General features: G+C 32.8%; 2 protein-coding genes across 2 annotated transcripts; both read right to left on the bottom strand.

Annotated features, from left to right (window-relative positions):
- Positions 1-3,938: 3,938 nt before the first annotated feature.
- LOC130821382 (serine/threonine-protein phosphatase 7 long form homolog) lies at positions 3,939-9,889 on the bottom strand. The gene is made up of 5 exons (XM_057687124.1): positions 9,567-9,889; positions 5,321-6,227; positions 5,146-5,233; positions 4,651-5,070; positions 3,939-4,572 (listed from the first exon to the last, which is right to left on the bottom strand). The coding sequence occupies exons 1-5, from the start codon at positions 9,796-9,798 to the stop codon at positions 4,051-4,053; spliced, it is 2,169 nt and encodes a 722-aa protein (XP_057543107.1). The 5' UTR covers positions 9,799-9,889; the 3' UTR covers positions 3,939-4,050.
- Positions 9,890-17,212: 7,323 nt separating this feature from the next.
- On the bottom strand, positions 17,213-19,714 carry LOC130821381 (UDP-glycosyltransferase 89A2-like). Its single transcript, XM_057687123.1, has 2 exons — positions 18,921-19,714; positions 17,213-18,094 (listed from the first exon to the last, which is right to left on the bottom strand). Exons 1-2 carry the CDS (start codon positions 19,665-19,667, stop codon positions 17,447-17,449), a joined length of 1,395 nt encoding a protein of 464 aa, XP_057543106.1. The 5' UTR covers positions 19,668-19,714; the 3' UTR covers positions 17,213-17,446.
- Between the last annotated feature and the right edge of the window lie 3,734 nt (positions 19,715-23,448).

Below are 23,448 nucleotides of genomic sequence, written 5' to 3'. Positions count from 1 at the left end.
AACCCGACGTTCATCTTGAGGAGGTTGACTTAACGTGTCCGGACTACTGTGTCGGGTCCTCACAGGGTGCCACATCATCAAACTATCAATCCCCTCCCCTACCCGAGCGTCATGCGACTGCATCTTACTATCGTAGAAGGCGTCGTAAACCGTCACAATTAGACAGGGTACAGGAGGAGGATTAGCATTACAATAGTTTTGTAATTATTGAACATTTGTACATACTCATTTGTAACTGTTGGTCTTTTGTGTGTAAATTGTAACATATATGTACATGTATATATTTTTACCGTAGTATCACACGTTTATTATGAGTGAATTGATGTTAACTACTCAAACTTTTGGGCGATGAATCATTCCGCGAACAATGCAGCATAAATTTAATCAAAAACATACAATCATATTCAAATAAGGATGTTGCTATTCAACATTCAACACAATTTCAAGCAAGTTCAACAAATCCAAATCCAATTACATACTTCATGCATTAAGTTAAACTACCGTCGCTAACTAAGAAGGCTTAGTTAACTTTTTCATAATTCTTTCAGTCTCTTCTTTCCTATGTGCCATATCATCCATTTGTCTCTTTAGATTAAATACCTCATCTTTAAGCTCTTGTTTTTCCTTCTCAAGCCTTATTATTAAGTCTCTCTGCCATTTTGTACCCTCCGGAGCAATCCAGCGAAAGTATGTGCATCCTAATCCGTCAGCCAAGTAGAAAGGGCAAGCAACAAATTCACGCCCTGGATCGAAGTCGCTCCAATCATTATTAATCTCAACTTCATAACCACAATCACAAAGCTCTTCAATACAATGCTCCTTTGACATCTACATAATACATATAATATATTAACGTTAGTGAACTTTCAAAAATAATGTTTACATTTACAATAATAAAACTAACAAAATACCTTATGTTAACTTTAACAATTGATGGAAAAGAATAAGAATGATCTAGAATGGATAAAATGAAGTATAAGAAATGATGGACCTATTTATACAACAACATTACAACGGCTATTTTCACATTCTAACGGCTATTTTTCTAATTAACAACGGCTAATTTAGTTTTTAAATTTAAAAAAAAAATAAAAATAAAGCTATAAGTCGCTGTTACTAACAGCGACTTACAACTTTTTATTTATTTTTTTTTTTCCCTTAAGTCGCTGTTACTAACAGCGACTTACCCGAAGCTAGGCTTGGACGTACGGAAGCTTATTTTGGGATATAAGTTTATCCCAATCTTATACTTGGAATTAAAATGCTAATTAATCTTATTTATTTCAATCTTCCGATCGAACCCTTACATATACCAGCTTTATAAGGGCCTAACCTTTAAATAGCTTGGGCTTTATACAAGTCTTCTATTTAAAAATTTAAACTAACAAAAAAAGACTATGTACATGCCATTATTATTATTATTATTATTATTATTATTATTATTATTATTATTATTATTATTATTATTATTTTGCTTGGAATACTAAAGATTTATAATTGTCAAGTCTAATTATAATTCACAAAAACAAATAATTAAGTTATAAGGTGTTTTACTCAATCTGACATGCTTATTTTAATGGAAATTCATAACAAAATTGTAAAACACGTCGAAGTAAGCCGAGAGGGTCGACCCATTTGAGCCTATTTTATTTTTATTTGAGTTTAGTCTAACCTGGTCTAAACCGATCCATTTTTATTTGAACCCGACCCTTGTCTGACCTATTATACATGTCAAGTCACGACCAAAAATACAAATTGGATTAATTTAGTGGGATGGACTAAAAAAATTGGCCTAATTTCACGGAACATACAAAGTATTCACAATAGAAAGAGATTTGAATCATATCTAAATTAAAGCACTCACCACTTTTTCTAGGAACAATATAAGTTTAATTTTTACTAGTCTTTCTTTTCCTCGTACTAACATATAACCAAAAAAAAGAATATAAAAAAATAATTAATCCATCACCTTATTAACAATATTATATTCTATAGAATAATAATAAAAAATTAAAAGTAATATAATATATATTTTTACATATAATTAGGCGTTGAATTTCTAAATTTAATGTCATGTTTATAAGGAATCCATATTCAAAATTCTAAAGAAAAAAAAATTACTCAACACTGCTCAAATGCCAATGCATTTCTTGTACAATTACTCGAAATCCAAACATGTTATTCACAATTATTAAAAAATAATTGCTAAGAAAAACTATTTAAACAAATCTAAATTATAGCTTAATTTAAACTATTACAACCCTACTGAGTAAAGATTAACATGAAATTATATTACACCCTTAAGTCTCAAAATACTAATTATACATAACACTATGGTGCAAAGGAAATATTATAACTATATTTACACAAAATGAGTGGACGTTGCTCTTTTCCCCTACCCCAATTATCAAAGTTCCCGCTCTTATTACCCTTGTTCTGTTGGGTATTTTTCATCATAGGAGTTTTCCTCATTTCTATATCTTTTACTCTCTTCGATTCTCTCAGCATTGTTGGCACGACTATAAACCTCATTCAAGGTCGCAAAGTCAGTAACTCCCATGTTACTAAGAAGTTCAAGATTGAGTTTTTCCTAGAACCTAGGAGCTTTTTCTTGCTCGTTTGAAACCAATTCAGGCACAAAACGAGACAACTCAAGGTATTTAGTATAAAGATCTTGAACATACATATCTCCTTGCTCGAGCTGCTCGAACTCAGATCACTTCCTTTTTCTCGTGTGAGGTGGAAAGAACGCAATTCCAACAAGAGTTGTTGTTAAGAGAAAAGAGACGTCTCCCACAAGTCCAGCTCATTTTGACCTTAAAAAAATAAAACAACTATTGCCGCGCGCTTAAAAAACAATTTCTCCACTTGTCGTGAAACAACTTTCATCAATAACCCTAAATTCAAAAACCAAAAAAAATAAAGATTTAATACTTGAATTTAAGAACTTCAATATCTTTACCCTTAACTAGCTTTTCAATATCTTTAAAGAAATAGGATAGTTAGTGCTCATTTTCCACAATATGTTTCATCTGTGCATCAAGTTGGATAATGCAAGTGCTTGCTGGAATGATTTATTGCTTTTTCTACGTTTTTCTCCGAATTTGAAGGTTCTTTCACCTTTGGGGCAACATAGGGAAATCCGCCTTAACTAGCGTTTCAATTTTGGAGTATGATCACATCATAGCTTCTATTCAACTCAGATGAGTTCTGCACATATAAATTCTAGGTTTTCACCATGTTCTCGTTGTTACAATATATGCGCTTACTATCGCATTCGATAAGCTCTTAAGTTCACAATCGGTGTCGATGTTTTTGGTAATGTTGATGTACAACATTTATTCATCTTTACTGTTTGGTTATGTTGATGATTAGTGACTCGAATCGAGTCTTGGTCAAGAAAACGATGAATCAAGATGGTTGTCAAATTCACGGGTCGCGAGTATGGTTGTGTCTCGCGAGAAACTTGAGAGAAGTTTCTATTTTGGGTTAGCTCAGGTCGCGGGCCGCGAAGAGCATCGCGAGTCGCGGAAAAACTGAGGAAAAGTTTTTGGTCCTGGAGTTGAGTCATTTCCCAGAATAATGTTTAAAAAAAAAAAATTTCCCACTTTACCTAATTTGGGAAAGAATTTTCCAGAATACCGTCCACGTAGAAAAGTCTTTTTTTTTTTTTTTTTTTAGACCAAACCGCCACTTGAAATGGCGGTTTACATAAAGCACAAAAACGCCACATGAAGTGGCGGTTTGGTCAAGGCAAACCGCCATCTCATGTGGCGGTTTGATCCCTGGTAAACCGCCACTTCATGTGGCGGTTTGCTGGTGGCCTGCAACAATTTTTTTTCTTTCATTTCCCCTAAATAGTGAACGTAACCTGCATTAAACTAGTTCAATACCATCTATTCCATATTAATCAATTACGAACCAGCTTGATTTGAAAAAATTAATTATGAAAATAATGCGAAGATATATTACAATCATGAACATACAAAGTTAAAATCATACAAGAATATACAAGTTAAAATAATATAAGAATATACAAAGTTTGTTAAACTACAACCCCCGGCCCCTTTTATTTTGCGCACCGGTGGATGATGATGGTGTGAACTCGTCAACCTCCGCAATGACATTAAGAGTAGGAGCTCGTCGTTGACTAGCACGCTGATATGTGATAATCCTTTGCGGAGGCGATGAATGTGGCGGAGGAGTGTTGATGGAAGACGGGGGAACGAACGGCGACATAGTAGCGGATGTCGATGGCGATCTGGAAGACCGACCCTGAGTAGATGAACGTTGGCGGCCTCTTGTGGACCGAGAACTGAATCCTCCGGAAGAGCTACCTCGATGGGCTGAACTCCTTGGAGAAGGAGTGTGGAATGTGTCATCTACGTCGCCAATGACGGGTGGAGTCGGTATGAGGTACTCATAACCCGCTTGACTCAATGCATCGGTCAACGACGCATTAATGGAGCCTAAGGTCTGAGAACATAGCCGATAGCCCACGTCAACTGGCGATGTAGCGGCCCCTTGAATCGTGTCATTACATTGTATCAACACCGATCGGATGCACTCAGCCTGTTTGTTATCATTATATTGTTAAAACAGTTACTTAAAACTATTACTATTTGTTATGAGTGTTGAAAGAAAACGTACCAGTAACGTAGATGTCGGATGGTAATGTGATCCTGGCTGCGCAAATGCGGTGTTCGTTAGGCGTAATATGGAGATGCGCCTATACCAACTCATGTACATAGCAGAGCTATGACCTGTGAAGTTATCTCCTCCAACCAATGTAGATGCTCGGTCGTTCCACGCATCTACATGCGATCTATGTCGTACGAGGTAGTTCTTGTCCCCAGTCCTCCGATCGATCGCATGTAGTTGACGTTGGGTGTCACAGGCTTGCGGAATTACCTGCTCCAAACCGAATTGACGCATGACACGATCCGGGAGATGTAGCTCGACAATGTCAAAGCAAATAAGAGGACAACGCGATCTCCAAATCTCGTGGCCCGATGTACATATGTGCGGTAGAGCTTCCATCTTAGCCGCTGTGTAAGGCTGCCATGTCATCTGTAATAGAAATAAATATGCTTAGTAATGTATACAATTTATTCATAACTAATACAAATAGTAAATGTTACTAACCTGCTCGTCCCGTTGTCGATCTAGTGCGTCCCTGTAGTAGACGAGAGTATGTGGGGAGTGGGATCTCGAAAGATATACGCGAAGCCAGCTGCAAACAAATAAACATTGATTAACATTTTCATCTATCATAAAATAGTGAAATTATGAATTTGAATAGTGAATTGAGTGTTGCTACCTTACTGCCAAAGGATCCATCCCGCGCCGATGCTGTGACCCTAATATCGGTTCAAAATCATCCACGTCATCTTCCTGATCATGTTGCCCATCCGATCGAACCGTCCGAATAATGGGCCTCCCTATAGGAATGTGCTCCCATGACCATATCTGTAACAACATCAAGCATCCACCCATGTCCTTGGCACCCTTACGAGATGCTCGACATAAGTTACGATACAGATACGCTAGGGTAGCACTTCCCCAACTGTACTCATCTACGCGCTCCAAGTCTCCCAGTAGAGGGAGATAGATCAACTGTACCGAGTCGCCGCTCTTGTCCGGAAACAAGATGCATCCAAACAGGTACAAAATGTAAGCTCGGGCATGTCTGTCAACCGTCACATCATCTGCATCATCCTCAAGCGCGCTAAAATGCTGTCGAAGCCAAGTCAGCTTCAATGACGATCCAACGATGATCTTCGGCTGGGTGGGGTCTTGAGGGTTTTCCGGCCAAACCCCTAGCAGCTCATGTACTAATGCTGGCCAATTTCCCTCCCCATGGCCAATGACTGCTTGTCCTTCAACCGGCAGTCCCATGATAACTGCCACATCTTGCAACGTGATCGTTGCCTCGCCAACTGTGAGGTGGAAGGTATGTGTCTCCGGCCTCCACCTCTCCACCAATGCAGTGATAAGAGCTCGATCGAGCTCTAAGCCCCCGCCCAACAACCGGTGAATGTATCTGAACCCAGCTAGCTCGACTACGTCTAATACCCTGTCATCCACCTCCCACCGTAACGTACTCGCCTGGTAGTGCTGACGAGTAACCAATTGGGCAGTGGAGCCCTCCCACGCAGCTACGCTCCTGTGTGTCGCCTGAAGCGTAAGCACTGATGGATCAACTGGGCCCGACATCGCCATGATCGCTGTTACGTGTTTTTCATCGCCATAAGTGTTATAAAAATCATAAAAATATCATGACTTCCCTCGCATTATCCAAATTTGCAACCAATTCAACATGTTTTTCAATGGGATAATGATCTTTCATGTGATATCTCCACCAATTTGCTACCAATTTGCAACCAATATCATGACTTCCTCACCCCATTACACTATAACGGGAAGTGTAAATTTGAATACAAGAATTTGTGATACTAAGGTATTAGAACACTTATTATAAGGTTCATTTCAAATATAAAAGCTAAAAATACCATGAATATATACAAAAACCATTAAACTAACCCTACAAAGTAATAAACTTTCATTGAAGCATTTCATCAAACACTTTATATGCATACAAAACAAATCCTAAAATTCAACTACAAATGTGTAAAACGTAAGCTTAAATCATGAAAACAATAGAATGTAACAAACAATTAACGTTTTTATAACTTCAATTCAAACAATAATGAACAAAAAAAACAATTTGCATATTGAACAAAAATTAGGGTTTTATTCATACCTTAAATGAGGATGAAAATGAACTAGTACACAAGGAGAAGATGGGAATGTAGTTGATTAGCTTAGTTGAATGAGAGGAATTGTAAATTTGAAGTAAATTAGAGTGAAGAATTTTTTTTTGTTTTTAGCAAAACCGGCAGCAAGTTGAATGAAGAGCAAAATGGAATGCAGTGAACAACATCTCACGACATTCTGGAGATTTGTACTAATACCAAACCGCCAAATCAAGTGGCGGTTTACTCCATTTTATTTTTTTTTTATTTTTTTTAAAAAAAAAAATTTACCTTAACCAAACCGCCATCTCAGATGGCGTTTTACTCCAAATGCCTGAATAAAACCGCCATTTCATGTAGCGGTTTCAATTAAAAAAAAAAAAAAAAAATTCTCAAAGCAATCCTACGTGGACGGTAAACTTGGAAATACTTTCCCATTTTAAGGAAAGTGGGAATTTCTTTTTAATTTGGCCATAGATTGGGAATAGACTCCCTGGAGTTTTGGCAAGTCGCGAGCTGCGACATTTGGTACGGTCCGCGAGCATCAACGCAAATTTTGCGATTTTGCTGTTTTCGTGTCTTTGACGGTTTATTTTATTTTTCTTTGATGTCCAAGTATCTTTTACGAAGGATTTACTATATAAACACCCTCTTATTAGTGCTGGGATGGATAATTCACAAATTAAGAAAAATCACAAGAGAGCCATTATAATTTGTGAGTGTGATTGTAATTCATCTTGAAAATTATTTGCGATCATAGTGAAATTATTTGATTTCGGTGCCGGTGAACGTAGCTATCACATTGATAGTGAACCACGTTAAATAACTTGTGTCATTTTCTTATTGTTTGCATTGAATTTGTTATTGTTTCATTATTGTTCATCGACCTTGCTTCCGTTGTCGCACAACAGGTTAAGTTTCACATTGTTTTTGTGCTACATTCCATTCATTTTTTTTCGAATTACAGTCACCAAAGCATCAATGTCTACAGCATACAAACCAATTCATCGAATTCTTAACTTATTATTTCGACCACTTACGTGGTAGGAATCTGATGAACTAGCCTAAAATTTGTAGACATTGAGATTTTAATGGCTATAATTTACAAAAAAAACTTAAACTTTAAGGTTATAATTCGCAAAGCAAATTATTTTATAAGAAATGTGAACTAACCTTTAGAACGTCTTATATTGTATAGTAATCATATGCAAAGCTAGTTAGACCTTAAAACTGTACTACTGTTAAAATTATGATCATTAGTACATACATCTTGAGCTAATCTTTGAATTTATGCTTCATAGTATGGTGATGCGGAAGCAACACCATTCATCATCTTCTTTGTCCCAAATCACCATCATCCGTGCTGGTGGACTGTACTGATTTTCAGTCGTGCCACCACCACACCAGCCAACGTGTCCAACATGTGCCCGATCCTTCGACTCCTGTCATAGCACGCCTGCAGCCCATAGCCTCGTTCCTCACGGTCTCTCTTTTTGCCAGGAGTTACTTATCATTATCATCACAACGAGTCCTGCCCAATACAAAGTCTGAGGAGGGCGAGAAAAAAAACAGACCAATACTCATCATGAGAATGCTGCGATTGAAGGAAGCCCCTTGCCCAGCATAAAGTCATAATTCAATCAGACAATTTGCGGCCAAGATAATTAAGTCTAACACCACGTGTTCCCTCCTCAACCATATCCTCACTAGATGCTTGAGTTATGTAAAACCCCACAAACACAACCTTACAAGCAGATGATTTCTTAGGAAAACTCAAATAATTCCCTACAAAACCTGTATTCCATCCATAATTAATCTTTTTCCCCATTCTCACTTTCATAATCATCCAAATTTTCAACCCAAATTTCAAGTTTCTCCAATACATTTGCATTATGCAAGATATACTTTGCAAGCTTTACATCATTATCTTCCCCCAACACCTCCACCATTTCTACATACTTTAACTTTCTCAATAAACAACATGGTATTGGAGCTCTCTCACTCATTTCCATCCCTGAAAGTTTCCCCAATTTCAGCTCCCTAAGATTGTGGAATATTGGCCTAGTTTTTACACCCATGTATTGATATCCATCAAATATAGCAAGATTGTTGGATGACACGAGAATTTATAGCAGAAATTCCTTTGATAAGATCTGAGAATGGGCTTAGGTGCTCGTTTGCGTCTTCCCGAAATTGAATATTTGTATTTTGTAATCTACATGGTTTGCTTACAAAAGTATAGAATGCCAAACTACCACATAATGCGATTCCTTTCAGGCTAGGCGCATCAATCACAAATCTGCTTCTATGCTGTGATATTCCAAATAGATCGATTCCACAATACTCTAAATTTGGAGCACATAGATCAAACCTTCAATTGAAAGTTCTAAACTCAAACGAATTTGATTATTGTTGTTATTAATCCGAAATGCAAGGCAGGGAGATAAATATCAAGGTTCTTCAGATTAGGAAGAATAATAGTTTGATTATCAGTCAATTTGCAATCAAAATTTCCGATTAAATCGAGAACCTCTAGCGATTGACATGCAAAAATAGAAGCTAGAAGTGGAACTAAAGGACTGAATTCGCAGATATCACTTGAAATTTTGAATTCTTTGACATTTCGGCTGCAGATCTGACGAATCCAGGATTGTAAAAAAAGTGTGCAAGCATCCTTTTAATCTTCATTCGAAGAAGGTTTCAATCGAAGATTGAAGGTGCGTGAGTTAGGGGAGGTAATTTGTTGAAGAATGTTGTCAATTAAAGTGAGGAATTCATGAAATGAGCCAGAGTAATTGGGATTGAACTGACCTGGGAAGTCATTGTAGTTGAAGAAGAGGTGCGTGATGAACTGAGTCCAGAGACCACGCCATCGACGAGATAGAATGGATGAGGAAACTGCTGAATGAAGAGGAAGGCGCGATATAATGTTGCCCAGAAGAATGTCTAGAAGAGAGCTCAATCTATCTTCATCGTCGCTGCCATTACTGGTGGTTTCCTGTAAAATTTTTCTCTTCTTTCCTTCTTTGAGATTTTCAGCCATTTTTAATGGGAGATTTTTAGGTATTTTTAAAGGGAAATTTCAGACATTTTTAAAGGGATATTTCCAGCCACTGTTGAAGGGAGATTTTCAGCCATTGTTAATGACTTATGAGCGGGAAGAACATAATTTTGAGTACATTTTGCGGGAAAGCTTAAAAAATGGAACATATTCACCATATGTTTTATTTGTTATTTTTAACATGTATTTTATTCTTAATTTATAATGAAAAATATAGTTGAGTGGAATTTTATTTGATTTTTTAAAAGATAAATTTTTTAATATTATTTTTTTATAATTTTTAATTATGTATAATTACAGATATTTTAAATAAAACAATACTTTGGAATTTGGATAGAGTATAAAAAGTAAATGGTCATATATGCTAAATAAGAGGGAGTAAATTATTTACGAAAAATATGAGGTTTGATCAAAATGATAATACTACCTCGGTTCCATATTAGTTGAACCATTTCGGCTTGGTACAAGTATTATAGGAATGATTGGTTAAAATCTAATTATTGTTCTAAAATAATGACAAAGTGTAAGGGTTAATGAGGTATAATAGGGATAGATAAAACAATTTATAAATTATTTTATGACATATTATAGAGTTTAGTAACAAGTATTTTGAAACAGATGAAAATTAGAAGTATAGTAAGTATTATGAAACAAATAAAATACGTAGTAATCTATTAGATGATATTCTTCCGTCCAACTTATTTTGCATTATTTTAAATTACAATATAAATTTCACTTAAATAATGTATAATGATTGCAACAAATGAGTACAATATAGTTATAAAAATATATATCAACAATATTCAATTGCTCTTATGTAAGAAGGTAACTCAAAACTAAGGGAAGTTTAGAGATTGAGTTTACTTAAAATTATGTTAGGACGACTTAGAAGTAATACTCTTTTTGCTTCATGTGTTTCAGTGATAAAATTAGAAAAGTGCCAAACATACTTAAAGTACCTAAATATGTGGAGTTATCAGAGAAAACTGTTGGTATATAATGTTGGAAGTGCTTATGATGCCACTGCTGAAAAAACTTCGAATCCTGCAATATAACATTAGTCTTGTCCGAATGGTTTCTCGGAAAGCCTTTTTAATGCTTAAGTCATATTAAGAAATGAAAATCAAAGAATGAATGACAACTAAATAGATGTGAGATGAACGGATTGTAAGATGAGTTTAGACTAATTAAGTATGTATTTGGTTAAGTGTAGATTATATCTGGGATGGTTGTATAATTTGATAGAGTAATGACAATTCAATGAAAGCTTGGAGGTAAATATTAGTTACTGTGGGGTATTGATAGGAATTGCTGGAAGGTTTATATGGTAATACAATATTACAATGCATGAGATAGTGGATATCATGGAGGTCATTGGAAGGAAGGTCAAAGCTGACCTACCATTATAGATCTAGGGTTATATTTAGGTTATATACATCCGATCCTCTTAAATTTTATTATAAGTGGGAGCCACTTTATAGCGTTGCAGTAATGAAATTTTGTTGTCGTTGTATAATATAAATGAAATAGATAATGTTTTATTGGGTTAAATAAATTACTTGAATTCTTTGTAACTTGGAAAAATAGTACATACAGTAAGTGAATTAAAGGCATGTGTAGATTTAACTAGAAGATTATAAGATGAGTTTGTGGATAAGATAATAAGAAATGATTAATTCATTTCTAAAAAAACAGAAAAAGTGAATGTGATGAGCGATGAAGCTATATTAGAAACTGAGGGTGGCCAAACCCCAAACTAAACGCGTGATTGTTATATTTTTAACGTGACACCCTTAAAATTTATTATACATGATATAATCGTCAATTAAATATCTGTAAATTAAATAAAGTTTAGTAGTTAAAGTATTAGAAATAAATTTAAAGTTTGTTATTCGAATCTTTATTGAAGTTATAATTTTAATATTTTGTTATAATCTATTTAATAAACTTTTGCCTTAAATTATAGAATTCACCCACTGAAAAACATTAAAATCTAACTTATATTTATATTATTATTGTTTTATTAGTGTATCAATTATTCAACTATAATAATTTTACTAATATATAGACTATTTAAATTCAAATTCAAATTTCCTACTTCACCCTTATATGTGATACTCTATCAAATCCAAAAAATATGATAATGGTATAAAAAAATCTATTGCATTATATATATATATATATATATATATATATATATATATATATATATATATATATATATATATATATATATGTATATCATGCATTACCATGAACATAATGAATTCAATGGTGTCCAATATGAGAGATTCACATATGGCTCACATAAATGAAAGCTACATGCGTGAATGGATAAAGTCAGGCTAGCTCTACTCAACTTCTATGTCAAGTAAGTGGATTCTTTTCCCAAAATATTATAATTTAGGAAAATAATTCTCATTTTATGTCAAAGGGGAAAATAATTTCCTATCTACCGTTCATGTCAGACAGATTTTTTATAAAAAAATATTCAGAGCAAACCGCCATCCTAGATGACGATTTGTTAATTTGACCAAACCGCTATCTAAAATAGCGTTTTGCTTTATTCTATAATTTAAAAAAAGCAACATAAATGCTAAAAATGTGAGGCACAAGTTTTGATCCCACAACCCCATAGCTTAGCAACTTAAGTGCTAACCACTAAAGCAAAGGAACTTCTATAAAAAAATAATACCTACGCATTAATTTAACTTTGTATTTTAAGATGAGGTAAATCTCAAAATTATTACACGAATTATACTAAAGTAAACAGCCATCTCAGATAGTGGTTTGCTGTCTTCATAACCAACAAAAACCGCCACCTTAGATGGCGGTTTAGTAATATTGTAATTTTTTTTAAAGTACTGTTTTAAATAAAACGCCAAGTGAGGTATCATTTTATATTAGATGTTACACCAAAATCGTTGTTTTAAGTGGCGGTTCTAGCAAAAAAAATAAAATTCTCTCACCAATCCTACGTGGACGGTAGATAAGGAATTATTTTTCCCTTTGACGTAAAGTGAGAATTATTTTCCTAAATTACAATATTTTGGGAAAAGATTTCAAGTAAGTGTCTATGTTGCAACTGCCAACAAGAATATGACATTTGTCATGTGCTTTATGGATTTATGATAGATTTCTACTTTCAATTATCCTTACAAAATAAGGCTAAATTTAAAGGGAAAAGGATACTTCCTGTTCTATTGTTTTCTTTAATGCATACCAAGCATTATGTCTCTCAACATTATGTGTTTAATGTAAGTATTAAAAGTTAATAGGATAAAATTATTATGAGTTTGAATTTTATTCGCATTTTATTTGTATAATAGAATATATTTTGCTAGTTATGAGGAAAATATCTATTATATTTATTTTATAAATTTTAAAATGTTTTTATCATTATTATCACAGTCTACACAAAATAAACTCACTCTTCAACTCAACGTACAAACTCTTGTTAAAATGTTTAAACCTCCTTAATTAATTTATATCTAAAGTTAATTATTGCATTTAAAATAACGGGTGAATAAGATTTATTTCAACCCGTAATCTTAAGAATTTAATATTAAGTCAAAGGTTTAACTCTAACTATAAATGTGATTGATAGGAGCACATGCAAGATCGTTCAATGTTGTGACTAACAACATTTAAGTTATGTATAATTAAACCATAAACTTGAATATACTAATATGTGATGGTTAATTTGGTAGGTGCTTTTCAGTATTTACTCAAGTTTAAACATTACTTTATGTATGTTTTTTAAAGGGTTCAAAATCAATTATTTATTTATATCATTGACACTACAAAAAAACAACTTTCTGACTATCCAAAATAGTCGGAAATCAGTCGGTATAGAGCTATACCGACTGATTTCCGACTATTTTGGGATAGTAGGTTCAGAATGGTCGGAATTTCATTTTAGTAGGAAAACAGTCGGAATTTCCGACCAACCATTGTTAGTCAGCAAATTAGTCGGAAATTCCGATTACCAAGTTAGTCAGAAAATAGTAGGAAGTTTTCGACTAATTTCATACTAATAATTAGTCGGAAAACACTATTTCAGAATTTATCCCAAAATGACAAGAAAAAGTTTTTTTTTAAATGTCTGACCACATTTCCGACCACCAGGTTGGTCAGAAAAAAAAAAAAAATTGGTTAAATGATTGTGCCACGTACAGACATGGAACCCACATGTCAACCATTAAGCGCCCACATGATGTTTACTACTTCAACAATCAGCTTGCACACAAATGTCTTGGAGAAGGGTCAAACCTAAGACCTTATGGATATTACATTCATACTCCTATTCTAAGCTATATTATTAAACTTATAACATAATTAACATTCTTACGACTTAATTAGTGTATTATTATTATTATTATTATTATTATTATTATTATTATTATTGTTAATTGTTAATTTGTTTATAGAAAAATCATGGGATGTTTTTTAATTAATTAAAAGAGCCATTACATGATATTTTTTGGCCATGAATGTGATGAAAAGTTTTCTTGAACGACACACAATAGTTTTTTGATTTTAGCGGTTAGGAATACTACCATTGAGGTAGCTCTACGAGGTTGTATGTTGTGAATTGTGATAATATCACGAAGACAAAGTGAATAAAAACTAAAAGATCATTTCACTATTAAAATTATATATCATGACTCATTTTAGTAGATCACATTTAATAGATGATGTCATACAAAAATAATTTCTTTTTTTCTAAATGAATAAACATATTTTTTTTATGTAGTCAAATATATAATAAACTTGAAGCACAAACATTCCAAAAAATTAACTTGATATTAATTAAGATTGGCCATGTTTGATTAAGGATATATTATAATTAATTAATTAAATAAAAAGCAACATAATCATCAAGCCATGACATAATTCTTGATGACAAGATAGCTTTAGTTTATTATGAGTACCTAATACCTAGTAAGTTTTGACTTAGACTATATAGATGTAAGATGATAGATGCATGATGGACATGGTAAACGTGTTCGAGATTAATTAGAGTTAATTAAAATAGCTGCGCCCATTTTTCTTTGTCCTTTTTTGAAAGGCCGGATATAAGTACAGTTTGTCTGTCATCTTCGAGCTTCGATTATGGATATGATTTGTCCATTACCTTTAACCCCTCTTCGGACTCCGATTTATAAGAGATACTGTGTTGATGACTATGACTATAACTATATTTGAAATTGATGAAAAGTCATAAACACTCTTTAACAAAAATATTTTTATTCTTCAATCAACAAAATTAATGAATAAACTACTTGAAGCAACAAGAAGACAATGTAAACTATGTGAGATTGCAAGAAGCTTCATGCTTTAAAGGTTGAATTTTCAAACCTTACTATTTATTTATTCTTGTCACCCAAGGCTATTTTTCACTTATAAAGCATTAAGCATCATCCCATAATCTACATAATAAGCCAGAATCATTTTTTCAACTTAGAAAGCAAGTACCATTTTTAGAGAAAGTTTCGTAATTCTCATCTAGTCATTTCTTTCTTTCATCCAATCTTATAATCCAAAAAAATTAACATAATAATATAAAAATCCACATTAAAATGGGAGAGAATAGTAAGGTTTTTAAGGAAAACTTCAAATCTAAGATCATAAGAAGATTTGTTACAAGATGCTTTCATTTTGATGATTGTGAAGATATTATCAGCAAGAAAAGCCATGTAACAAGAAAGAGTTCATCATCTCCAGAATCAGACCTTATGATTGCCGCTTCCAAGCATTTCTCCTCGGCTCATAAGGTTCAATTATAATTATATAAGTGGTGAGAATCAAACTCTTGTGATAAAAGATAAAAGAGAACGCCTTTAATCATCAAGTCTACTCATGATTCCGAAGGGCAAATCAACTTTTTATTATTGCTTTTACCTTATATTGATTGGGATTGAAGCTTATATATAATTATATGTTGTGATAGACAAGAATAATTTTATTGAGCTCATGCTAAGGGTGCGTAACAATTTATAAATACACAAATTCTTGTGAGAGACAGTCTTTTTAGGAGATTATTTTTAATTAGGTTAGCCAATAAAGAAAAACATAAAATAAGATTAAACATTAAACTTTGATCGACTGGCCGGACTCTCAGAAAGTTGGTATCTCAGGAGACCGGTTGTTATAAGTAAAATTACGATCTTCAAATGATGAGCCGGGACAATAAAAAGGTATCAGGTGTTACGGCTCAACAAATAAAGATGATGGAATTCTTGAGGAGATTAAAACAATAAAAAAATAAAAAAGTAAAATAGAGTTTGTACCAAAAAAAACTACTGGTTGTACAAGATAATATACACAAAAAATAACTAGTATTTAACAATCAACCTTAGGTAAATTGTTTTATGTTTTTGTGTAGTTTAATATGAAAAATCTTATAACTTTGTTTTTATAAGAACTTTTGTATTACAAGTTAATTTATCTTAGCTTAAGCTCCACTAATTTTGATTATACCTTAAAAAGTTAAAGAGAAAGAGCCAACTAACATTTTCATATATATATATATATATATATATATATATATATATATATATATATATATATATATATATATATATATATATATGAAGAAGTTCAAGTGAAAACCATTCTTGAAAACCGTGAGAACTATAAAAACGTGTTACTTTTTCTATAAAAAGGTGTTAATTTTCCAGAAAAACATGTTACTTTGTATTTATATTTTTTTTTCTTAAAGTTACACTTTTTTGGTAAAAAGTACCAGATTTTTTTAAAAACAAAAGTAACACATTTTTTGTGCAAAAGTAACACCTTTTCTGTAAAAAGGTAACACATTCTTTTGATTCTCACGGTTCTCGTATAAGCTTGGTTTTCACTAGAACTTGACCCTATATATATATATATATATATATATATATATATATATATATATATATATATATATATATATATATATATATATATATATATATATATATATATTCCTATAAGTTTCTCAAAATTTTTATTTTTATATATATATGTTTCTTTTGTTTTGTAATATTTTTATTTTGAATAATGTTGTACTACTTTATTTAATATTTATGCATATATATTCTCTTGTTATTTTTTTTGTATTTAAGAGCGATGAGACGAGGGAGCATATTAAAAAGGAAAGATTCGATACAAGGAATTCGTTGATATCGCCATATCAGCAAATGCAATGCCCATAATTAGGGTATTTTTATATGATTTAAATTTTTTGTATTTTGAGTTTTATTATAGAGGTTACATAATCCCTTAAATAATAATATCAAAAATTGTTTGAATCGGTGTTAACACTTTAGCTATTTAGAATGACCTATAAACGGATGATTCTAATACTAATTATTGAAAACACTGAGCGTCTGAGCCTAAAGATACATGAAAGTAAGATAAAGGCTCAATATATATTCATTAAGGGTTCACAAATTTTGTACTATAGTGAAAAATACGATAACAGAACGTTGATGTAGTAACGAGATTGATGCGGTTATCATTATGCCTAAATATTTATCAAAACCACAAGATATTCGTTGATACAGTCCAAAACATATATTAACCTTTAAAACGCGACCGATGCGATGCGATGTGATGCAACCTTATTTTTAATCTATATTATGCACTAACATTGTTCCATTTCATATTTTGTGTACTTAATTTGTTTCAAATCCTCTACCAATTCATCGATTCGAACCCATGACCTTCTACCAGGTTTCATTGCCTCTAGTGCCTTCTCCCTTATTTCCTTAGCCTTTACCTTTTGTGGTATATCATGCCCAAATGATTCCTTTATAGTTTGAGCCAATTTATCAGAATCAGGGATTGTATATTCTCCTTCACACAACTTCACTGCAATCCCTGTGAATTCAACTACAATTTTAGCATTAACAAACTGATCAGCCTCCATTGGCCATACTAAAAGCATAACACCTGCCATTACACTTTCCAATATCGAGTTCCATCCACAATGATTTACGAACCCACCTACTGCTTTGTGGGTTAGTATCTCCACTTGTGGGGCCCACCCTCGTATTACGATCCCACGATCAGAGACTTGTTCTTCAAACCCATTAGGGATTTGTTCACCGTTAATCAACTTGATGACCCAAATAAATCGGATTTTGCTCTGCGCAAGACCTGAAGCTAAAGCTTTAATTTGAGGTTCTGTCAGCTGTTTTTGACTTCCAAAACAGACATACACTACACTATCATCAGGGCATGTATCAAGCCAATTAAATAGGGCATATGTGGTATCTGAATCTGGGTTTACCTGTAGAATTTTCAAGGTTTAAGAAATAGATTAACAAAAATAACTACTGACAGACTAACTTAATATTCTATTTAATAATCTTTGCCCCCTGAGTGAGAAACTAGTATTTAATTGGAAAAATTATGCTCAATAATTTTACCTATTGCTCGTCTATCATGAATAATTTCTATTAGTCCTTAATTATTTATTTTTTGTATATTTTTTTTGCTGACAGGACCTTTAGTATAATTTTAACCGGCTACTGTAGGTACCTATTAGCCATTACACTCACTTTTTCCTACTTGTGCTTCTTCGTTGACCTACTCCTCCTATTTGGTAATAGGTATCCACAGTAGCCAGTTAAATATGACAGGGGTGATATCAGTAAAAAATATATAAATATTGGATTAATTAGAAATATTCAATAGTAAAGATTATTCACAGCATATGAGCAATAGACGAGATTATTCAAGATAAATTACACATAGTCAACTTTAATGACATATTAAACAGTTAAAGAGACCAGGTTGACTAATATATAACCTTGATAGACTACTTCTCCTATTAGCAAATGATTTTAAGATGATATCTCAGAGGATTTATGTACAGTCAACTTTACTGTTATTGTGTATAAACACCATAATAAATTTATCGCGGTATCAGAGCTAACGATTCCAGAGTATTAGATGTAGCTATATCTAAAAGAAGTCATGTAGCAAATAACTTGGAATATACGTAGCAAAATGAAAACAAAGAAAGTATTTTTTTAATTTTTAAAAATAATTATAATTATTTCAAATAACAAAAAACCATAAACAAATATTTGGAAAATAATAATCAAACTTACCCTTTTAATAGTGCTTAATGGTCCAATTGTATACACACGTCCATGGCCTAATATCTTGGGTATATGATCCAAAAACTCCCCTTCCAAGGCATAAAATGAATTATAAACATAACCCCAACTCTTGGAATTCATAACCAAACTCTCTTTAACAGCCTCCCAATCAGGATCACCTTCCTTAAACTTCCTATATATAGAGGGAAGTTGGTCTATTTTCAAACATGGGGTTCTAGGAAGTTCTAGAAACTTCACAACATCACAATTTTCCTTTCTTGTTTCCAAATTCTCCCATAAATGTTTAAGAATACATGTTAAAAAAGAAGAAACAGAGAAAAATGCAAGTCTAGGAATGTTAAGTTGTGTAGCCCAATATTGAGTGAACCCAAGGAAGAAATCAGATATAATAGCTTGCGGAGGAAAAGGGTGGGACCGGAACCATGTTATGACTTGATCTTTTAGCTTACTAAGAGATGAAATTATAGGGGCATTGCCCGAGTTTCCGATATCCTTCACATTCTCCACCCCCGACAGAAGTCGGGGGTGGAGAGGGAAGGGTAATACTAAGGTTTCTATGGATGTTGGGTGGGTTGAGAGAAGTGGGGTCAAGGAAGGGAGGTTTTTGGGTGTGACTAGAATGGTGATTTTTAGGCCTCTAAGAGCTAATTGGTGGGTGAGGTCTAGGAGGGCTGGCATGTGACCATGAGCAGGGTATGGAAACACTAGTATGTGGGTGGCAATGGTTGTAGACATGATATTTTTTTTGGGTGAGTGTATTTGAGATCATATGATATGATTTCCTCAAGGAGTTACATCTCTATTTTCCTTTGTATGGTTAACAAATTTTTGTGGGAGATAATCTTTTTGAGGGATCATTTTTAATTAAATCGACTTATAAAGGAAAATATAGGGTAAAAGTAAACATTAAGCTTTAATCGGCTAGACTTTAGGGACGTCTCTCGCACAGACGGTCTCTCAGGAGACCGGCGGTTTATAGTTGTATCAATGTTGCTTTATTTTTATTTTCAGCAAGTCTTATACTAGCCCATACAAGCAGCTCAAAGTTAAACTTACATAACAGTAACTAAATAAAAATAGTTTTTTCATTTAATTTTAAGAAATTAAAAAATGGGTCAGCCCATACTAAACCGTCTCACAGTGATACGATTTTAATAAAGAATTTATCTTTTAGTTTTGGCTAAATCTTCTATATTATTTATTATTTATATGTTTGAGTCATTTCTCTTGTTATTCATAAAACATACTCCCTTATATTAAGACAAGAAGAGGACCATAATAAAAAATATTTACATCTATAAATTAGGATGAGTTCTCAATAAAAAGGTTTTCACATGTACAAATTAAGGAGGAAATCACTACAAAAAGGTATTTATATATGTTAAAAATCATTACTTAAAATAAAAATTAGACAATTATGGTGAAATGACCTAAAAAGGAAATAAGATATTTGCTCTGAATTGGAGGGAATATATTTTACCAAGCTATTCTTGTAAGAGATTGTCTTTTGATGAGACGATTTCTAAATAAGGAGTTCATAATCTCATAGTATGTATTAATAGAATATTTAACTTGTGTATATATGAGACGAATCTCTCGGTAAAACTGTCTAATTTTCTTTCATTTCTTGATTTACGTAAAACTTGTATTTTGGGCTAATTTGGCCTTTGAGTATTGAGAAAAGTCTCATGATAGATATTGGAAATGGACTACTAATACAGAGGCAGTTCATGTTGTGGAAATTTTGTAGCACCAAGACTTAAAAGTCTTGTCGTTGGACCTTCTTGTTGTTCAATCATATTCATATTATTGTCGTTATTGTTACTCATCAAGTTGCTCAATTATATTCATGGAAGAATCAATAATTGAACGAAAAGATCTATGAATAATAGTGTTTAAAATGGATTTATAATTATCTAAAAATTAATGTAAATATAAAATTTAATTTTAACTAATCTAAAATACTTAATCTGATATTAATTTGATAACTCAAATAAATACTTTTAATAAACAAAATGAGTAGCTAATTACGTGAAAGAACGGTGGTAGTTCAACAATGAGTTCTATGGAGTATGCACGAAGTGAATAATTGATCATAATCATTACTCCCTCTGTTTTTTTTTTATTTACTCTACTTTTGCACGTATTTTTTTTAGCAAATTTTAATTCTTAATATCTCTAAGTACGCATCATAAAAAATTATAAAGTTTATTTATTAAAAACTTTACATCAAGACAAACCTAACGAGATCTCACATGAATATATTTTATCTTCAATATATACTTCAAAAATCTAAAATTAATTTCTCTTTTTTAAAGTGGACAAATAAAAAGAAACGGAGGGAATATTTTAAAATGTCTCGAAAATGATTTTAATTTTTTTTATTGATATTTTTGTTAAAAATAATAATATTATTATTGCCATATTTGTATGAGTGATGATGATACTAATAATTTCAATCTGTCACTTGACCTCACAAATTGTTTAGTGATTAGCCTAAACAATTGAGTGCATACCAATCTCATAACTTGAAACAATATAATGTAATCCACTCTTAAATACTTACAATATAATGATTTAGATTGTGTGTATGATTTTAAGAAACTAAGTAATGAATGAAGTTAATAAAATAAAGTATGTAAGGAGCTCAATCCTCAAAAGGATCCACGACTTCACTTTTAGATTTTTCTCTAACCCTTGGAATTTCCGATGCTCTACTCCTTTTTATTACTCTTTGGTCTTCTTGTATGTTACACATTTACACTCTAATTAAAATAAATTTTCTTATTCGCTACGTTAAATGTTACGCATTGACTAAATAACAAATATGTTTAGCTTGATTACATGCTTGTGTGTTCATCAACTAAATATTAAAATAAATTAAGTCACATAAAGTAAAATTCAAGAAAAATAAAGTTTCTACTACTTGTTGTGATCCAAGTATAGGAGAGTTGAACATGTTGCTCTATTTGCTTTGTTTAGCTATCAACATGTCTTTTTTGATACTTGATATTGATGATGTCTTGTCTTCCTTTAATGTATTGTAATCCAAGTAGAAAGAGTATATGCACTAAGGTTACCTTTAATACTTTATTAACCTTGATTTTTGAAGTAACAGCCTCCTTGATAAAGTAGGTATAAGTATAAGTCCCCTATCTATTTTCGTTTTGTTCCCTCAAATTAATAATTGTAAAATATGATTATCATTAATAAATGTCAAATGAAATAATGAAGTACAACAAATCAAACAAAATCCTACATGACGATGTTTTATTTTATAGATTAAAAATAAATACAAATTAAGATAAATTATTGAATCAGTACCAAAATCACAAATTAGGCTATAATTTTGGTAGGGATGGAGTATCATGATCGAAAATTTGAAAAAAATAAGACGTTTTAATGAATTTATTCAAAAAATAAACTTCGTTCAAACTTTATTCCTAAAATAAGTGTCATTGGCTCTAAACTTAGGCTTGGTGTATTCTCGCTCTTACTAACAACGAATGAAAAGAAATAGTCAAAATTTTGGTTAATGGATATGTCGCTGTTACTAACAGCGACCTAATGTTTGCTGGTCAACAAGGTCAAGTCGCTGTTAGTAACAACGACTTCATGCGTTGAAGATACAAATGAGCCTTGGGGTGATGTTAATAGTGAGAGTAATGAATTCGTTGAAGCTCCTTCTGAGGACGATGTGGGTGTTGACGAGGAGGCTCTAGCTAATGACATGAACTTAGGCAACATTCCAACAATCATTGCTCCTACACCTTATGCACTAGTTCCCCCTCTAGATGAACACGTTGAGGACAACTCTTGGAGGTCTTGGGCTTGTGATACAACCTACACCGATGAAGGAGAGTTTCAAAAGGGTATGATGTTTGATAACAAGGATGCGTTGTTGGATGCTGTTAGATTGTATCATATTCGTAGGAACGTTGAGTACCGAACTGAGACTTCAAATCAAACCGTGCTCACCTTGAAGTGTAAGAGAGGGTGTGCTTGGCGGCTTAAGGCTAGGAAGAGCTCCTATTCACCTTCATTGGAGATTGTTACATATAAAGGGAAGCATGGGGGTTGTGTATTAAGTACTAAAAATGTGTTAGCTGGACACATTCATTTGACATCTTCCGTGATTAACAATCTTATTAGAAATTGTGTTGCTGAATACCCATCAATTAAGGTCTTTGTGGTGCGACAAATGGTGAAAGACCAATTTGGTGTCGAAGTGACCTATAAGCGGTCATGGTGTGCTAAACAACAAGCCCTTCTCTCCATCTATGGGGCATGGGAAGATTCTTATCCTCTTCTTTCACGCTTCTTGAAAGCAATGCAAGTTTCTAACCCCGAGACTGTAGTTGAGTGGTTCTTTAAGGAAGATAATGATGTTGGTGTGTACGTCCGTCTTAGTATTAGAACTTTCCAACGTGTAACCTAATATTGAGGGGTTCAAGTATTGAAAACCCCTTATTGCCATTGACGGAACACATTTGTATGGTAAGTATCGCCATACGTT

The sequence above is a fragment of the Amaranthus tricolor genome, chromosome 8 (assembly GCF_026212465.1).
Source record: "Amaranthus tricolor cultivar Red isolate AtriRed21 chromosome 8, ASM2621246v1, whole genome shotgun sequence".
NCBI classification, from domain to species: domain Eukaryota; kingdom Viridiplantae; phylum Streptophyta; class Magnoliopsida; order Caryophyllales; family Amaranthaceae; genus Amaranthus; species Amaranthus tricolor.
The sequence above is the reverse complement of the archived record's forward strand: the minus strand, read 5'-3'. Positions and strand labels throughout refer to the sequence as shown.

What these genes read in the sequence shown, in the direction of transcription:
- LOC130821382 (XM_057687124.1), bottom strand. Translation starts at nt 9,798, where the DNA reads ATGGCTGAAAATCTCAAAGAAGGAAAGAAGAGAAAAATTTTACAGGAA. An exon ending in CAACTACAATGACTTCCCAG is followed by an intron (nt 6,228 to 9,566) that starts GTCAGTTCAATC and finishes AACACGTAACAG; the next exon opens with CGATCATGGCGATGTCGGGC. An exon ending in ATGGATCCTTTGGCAGTAAG is followed by an intron (nt 5,234 to 5,320) that starts GTAGCAACACTC and finishes ATTTGTTTGCAG; the next exon opens with CTGGCTTCGCGTATATCTTT.
- LOC130821381 (XM_057687123.1), bottom strand. Translation starts at nt 19,667, where the DNA reads ATGTCTACAACCATTGCCACCCACATACTAGTGTTTCCATACCCTGCT. An exon ending in CATTAAGCACTATTAAAAGG is followed by an intron (nt 18,095 to 18,920) that starts GTAAGTTTGATT and finishes AAAATTCTACAG; the next exon opens with GTAAACCCAGATTCAGATAC.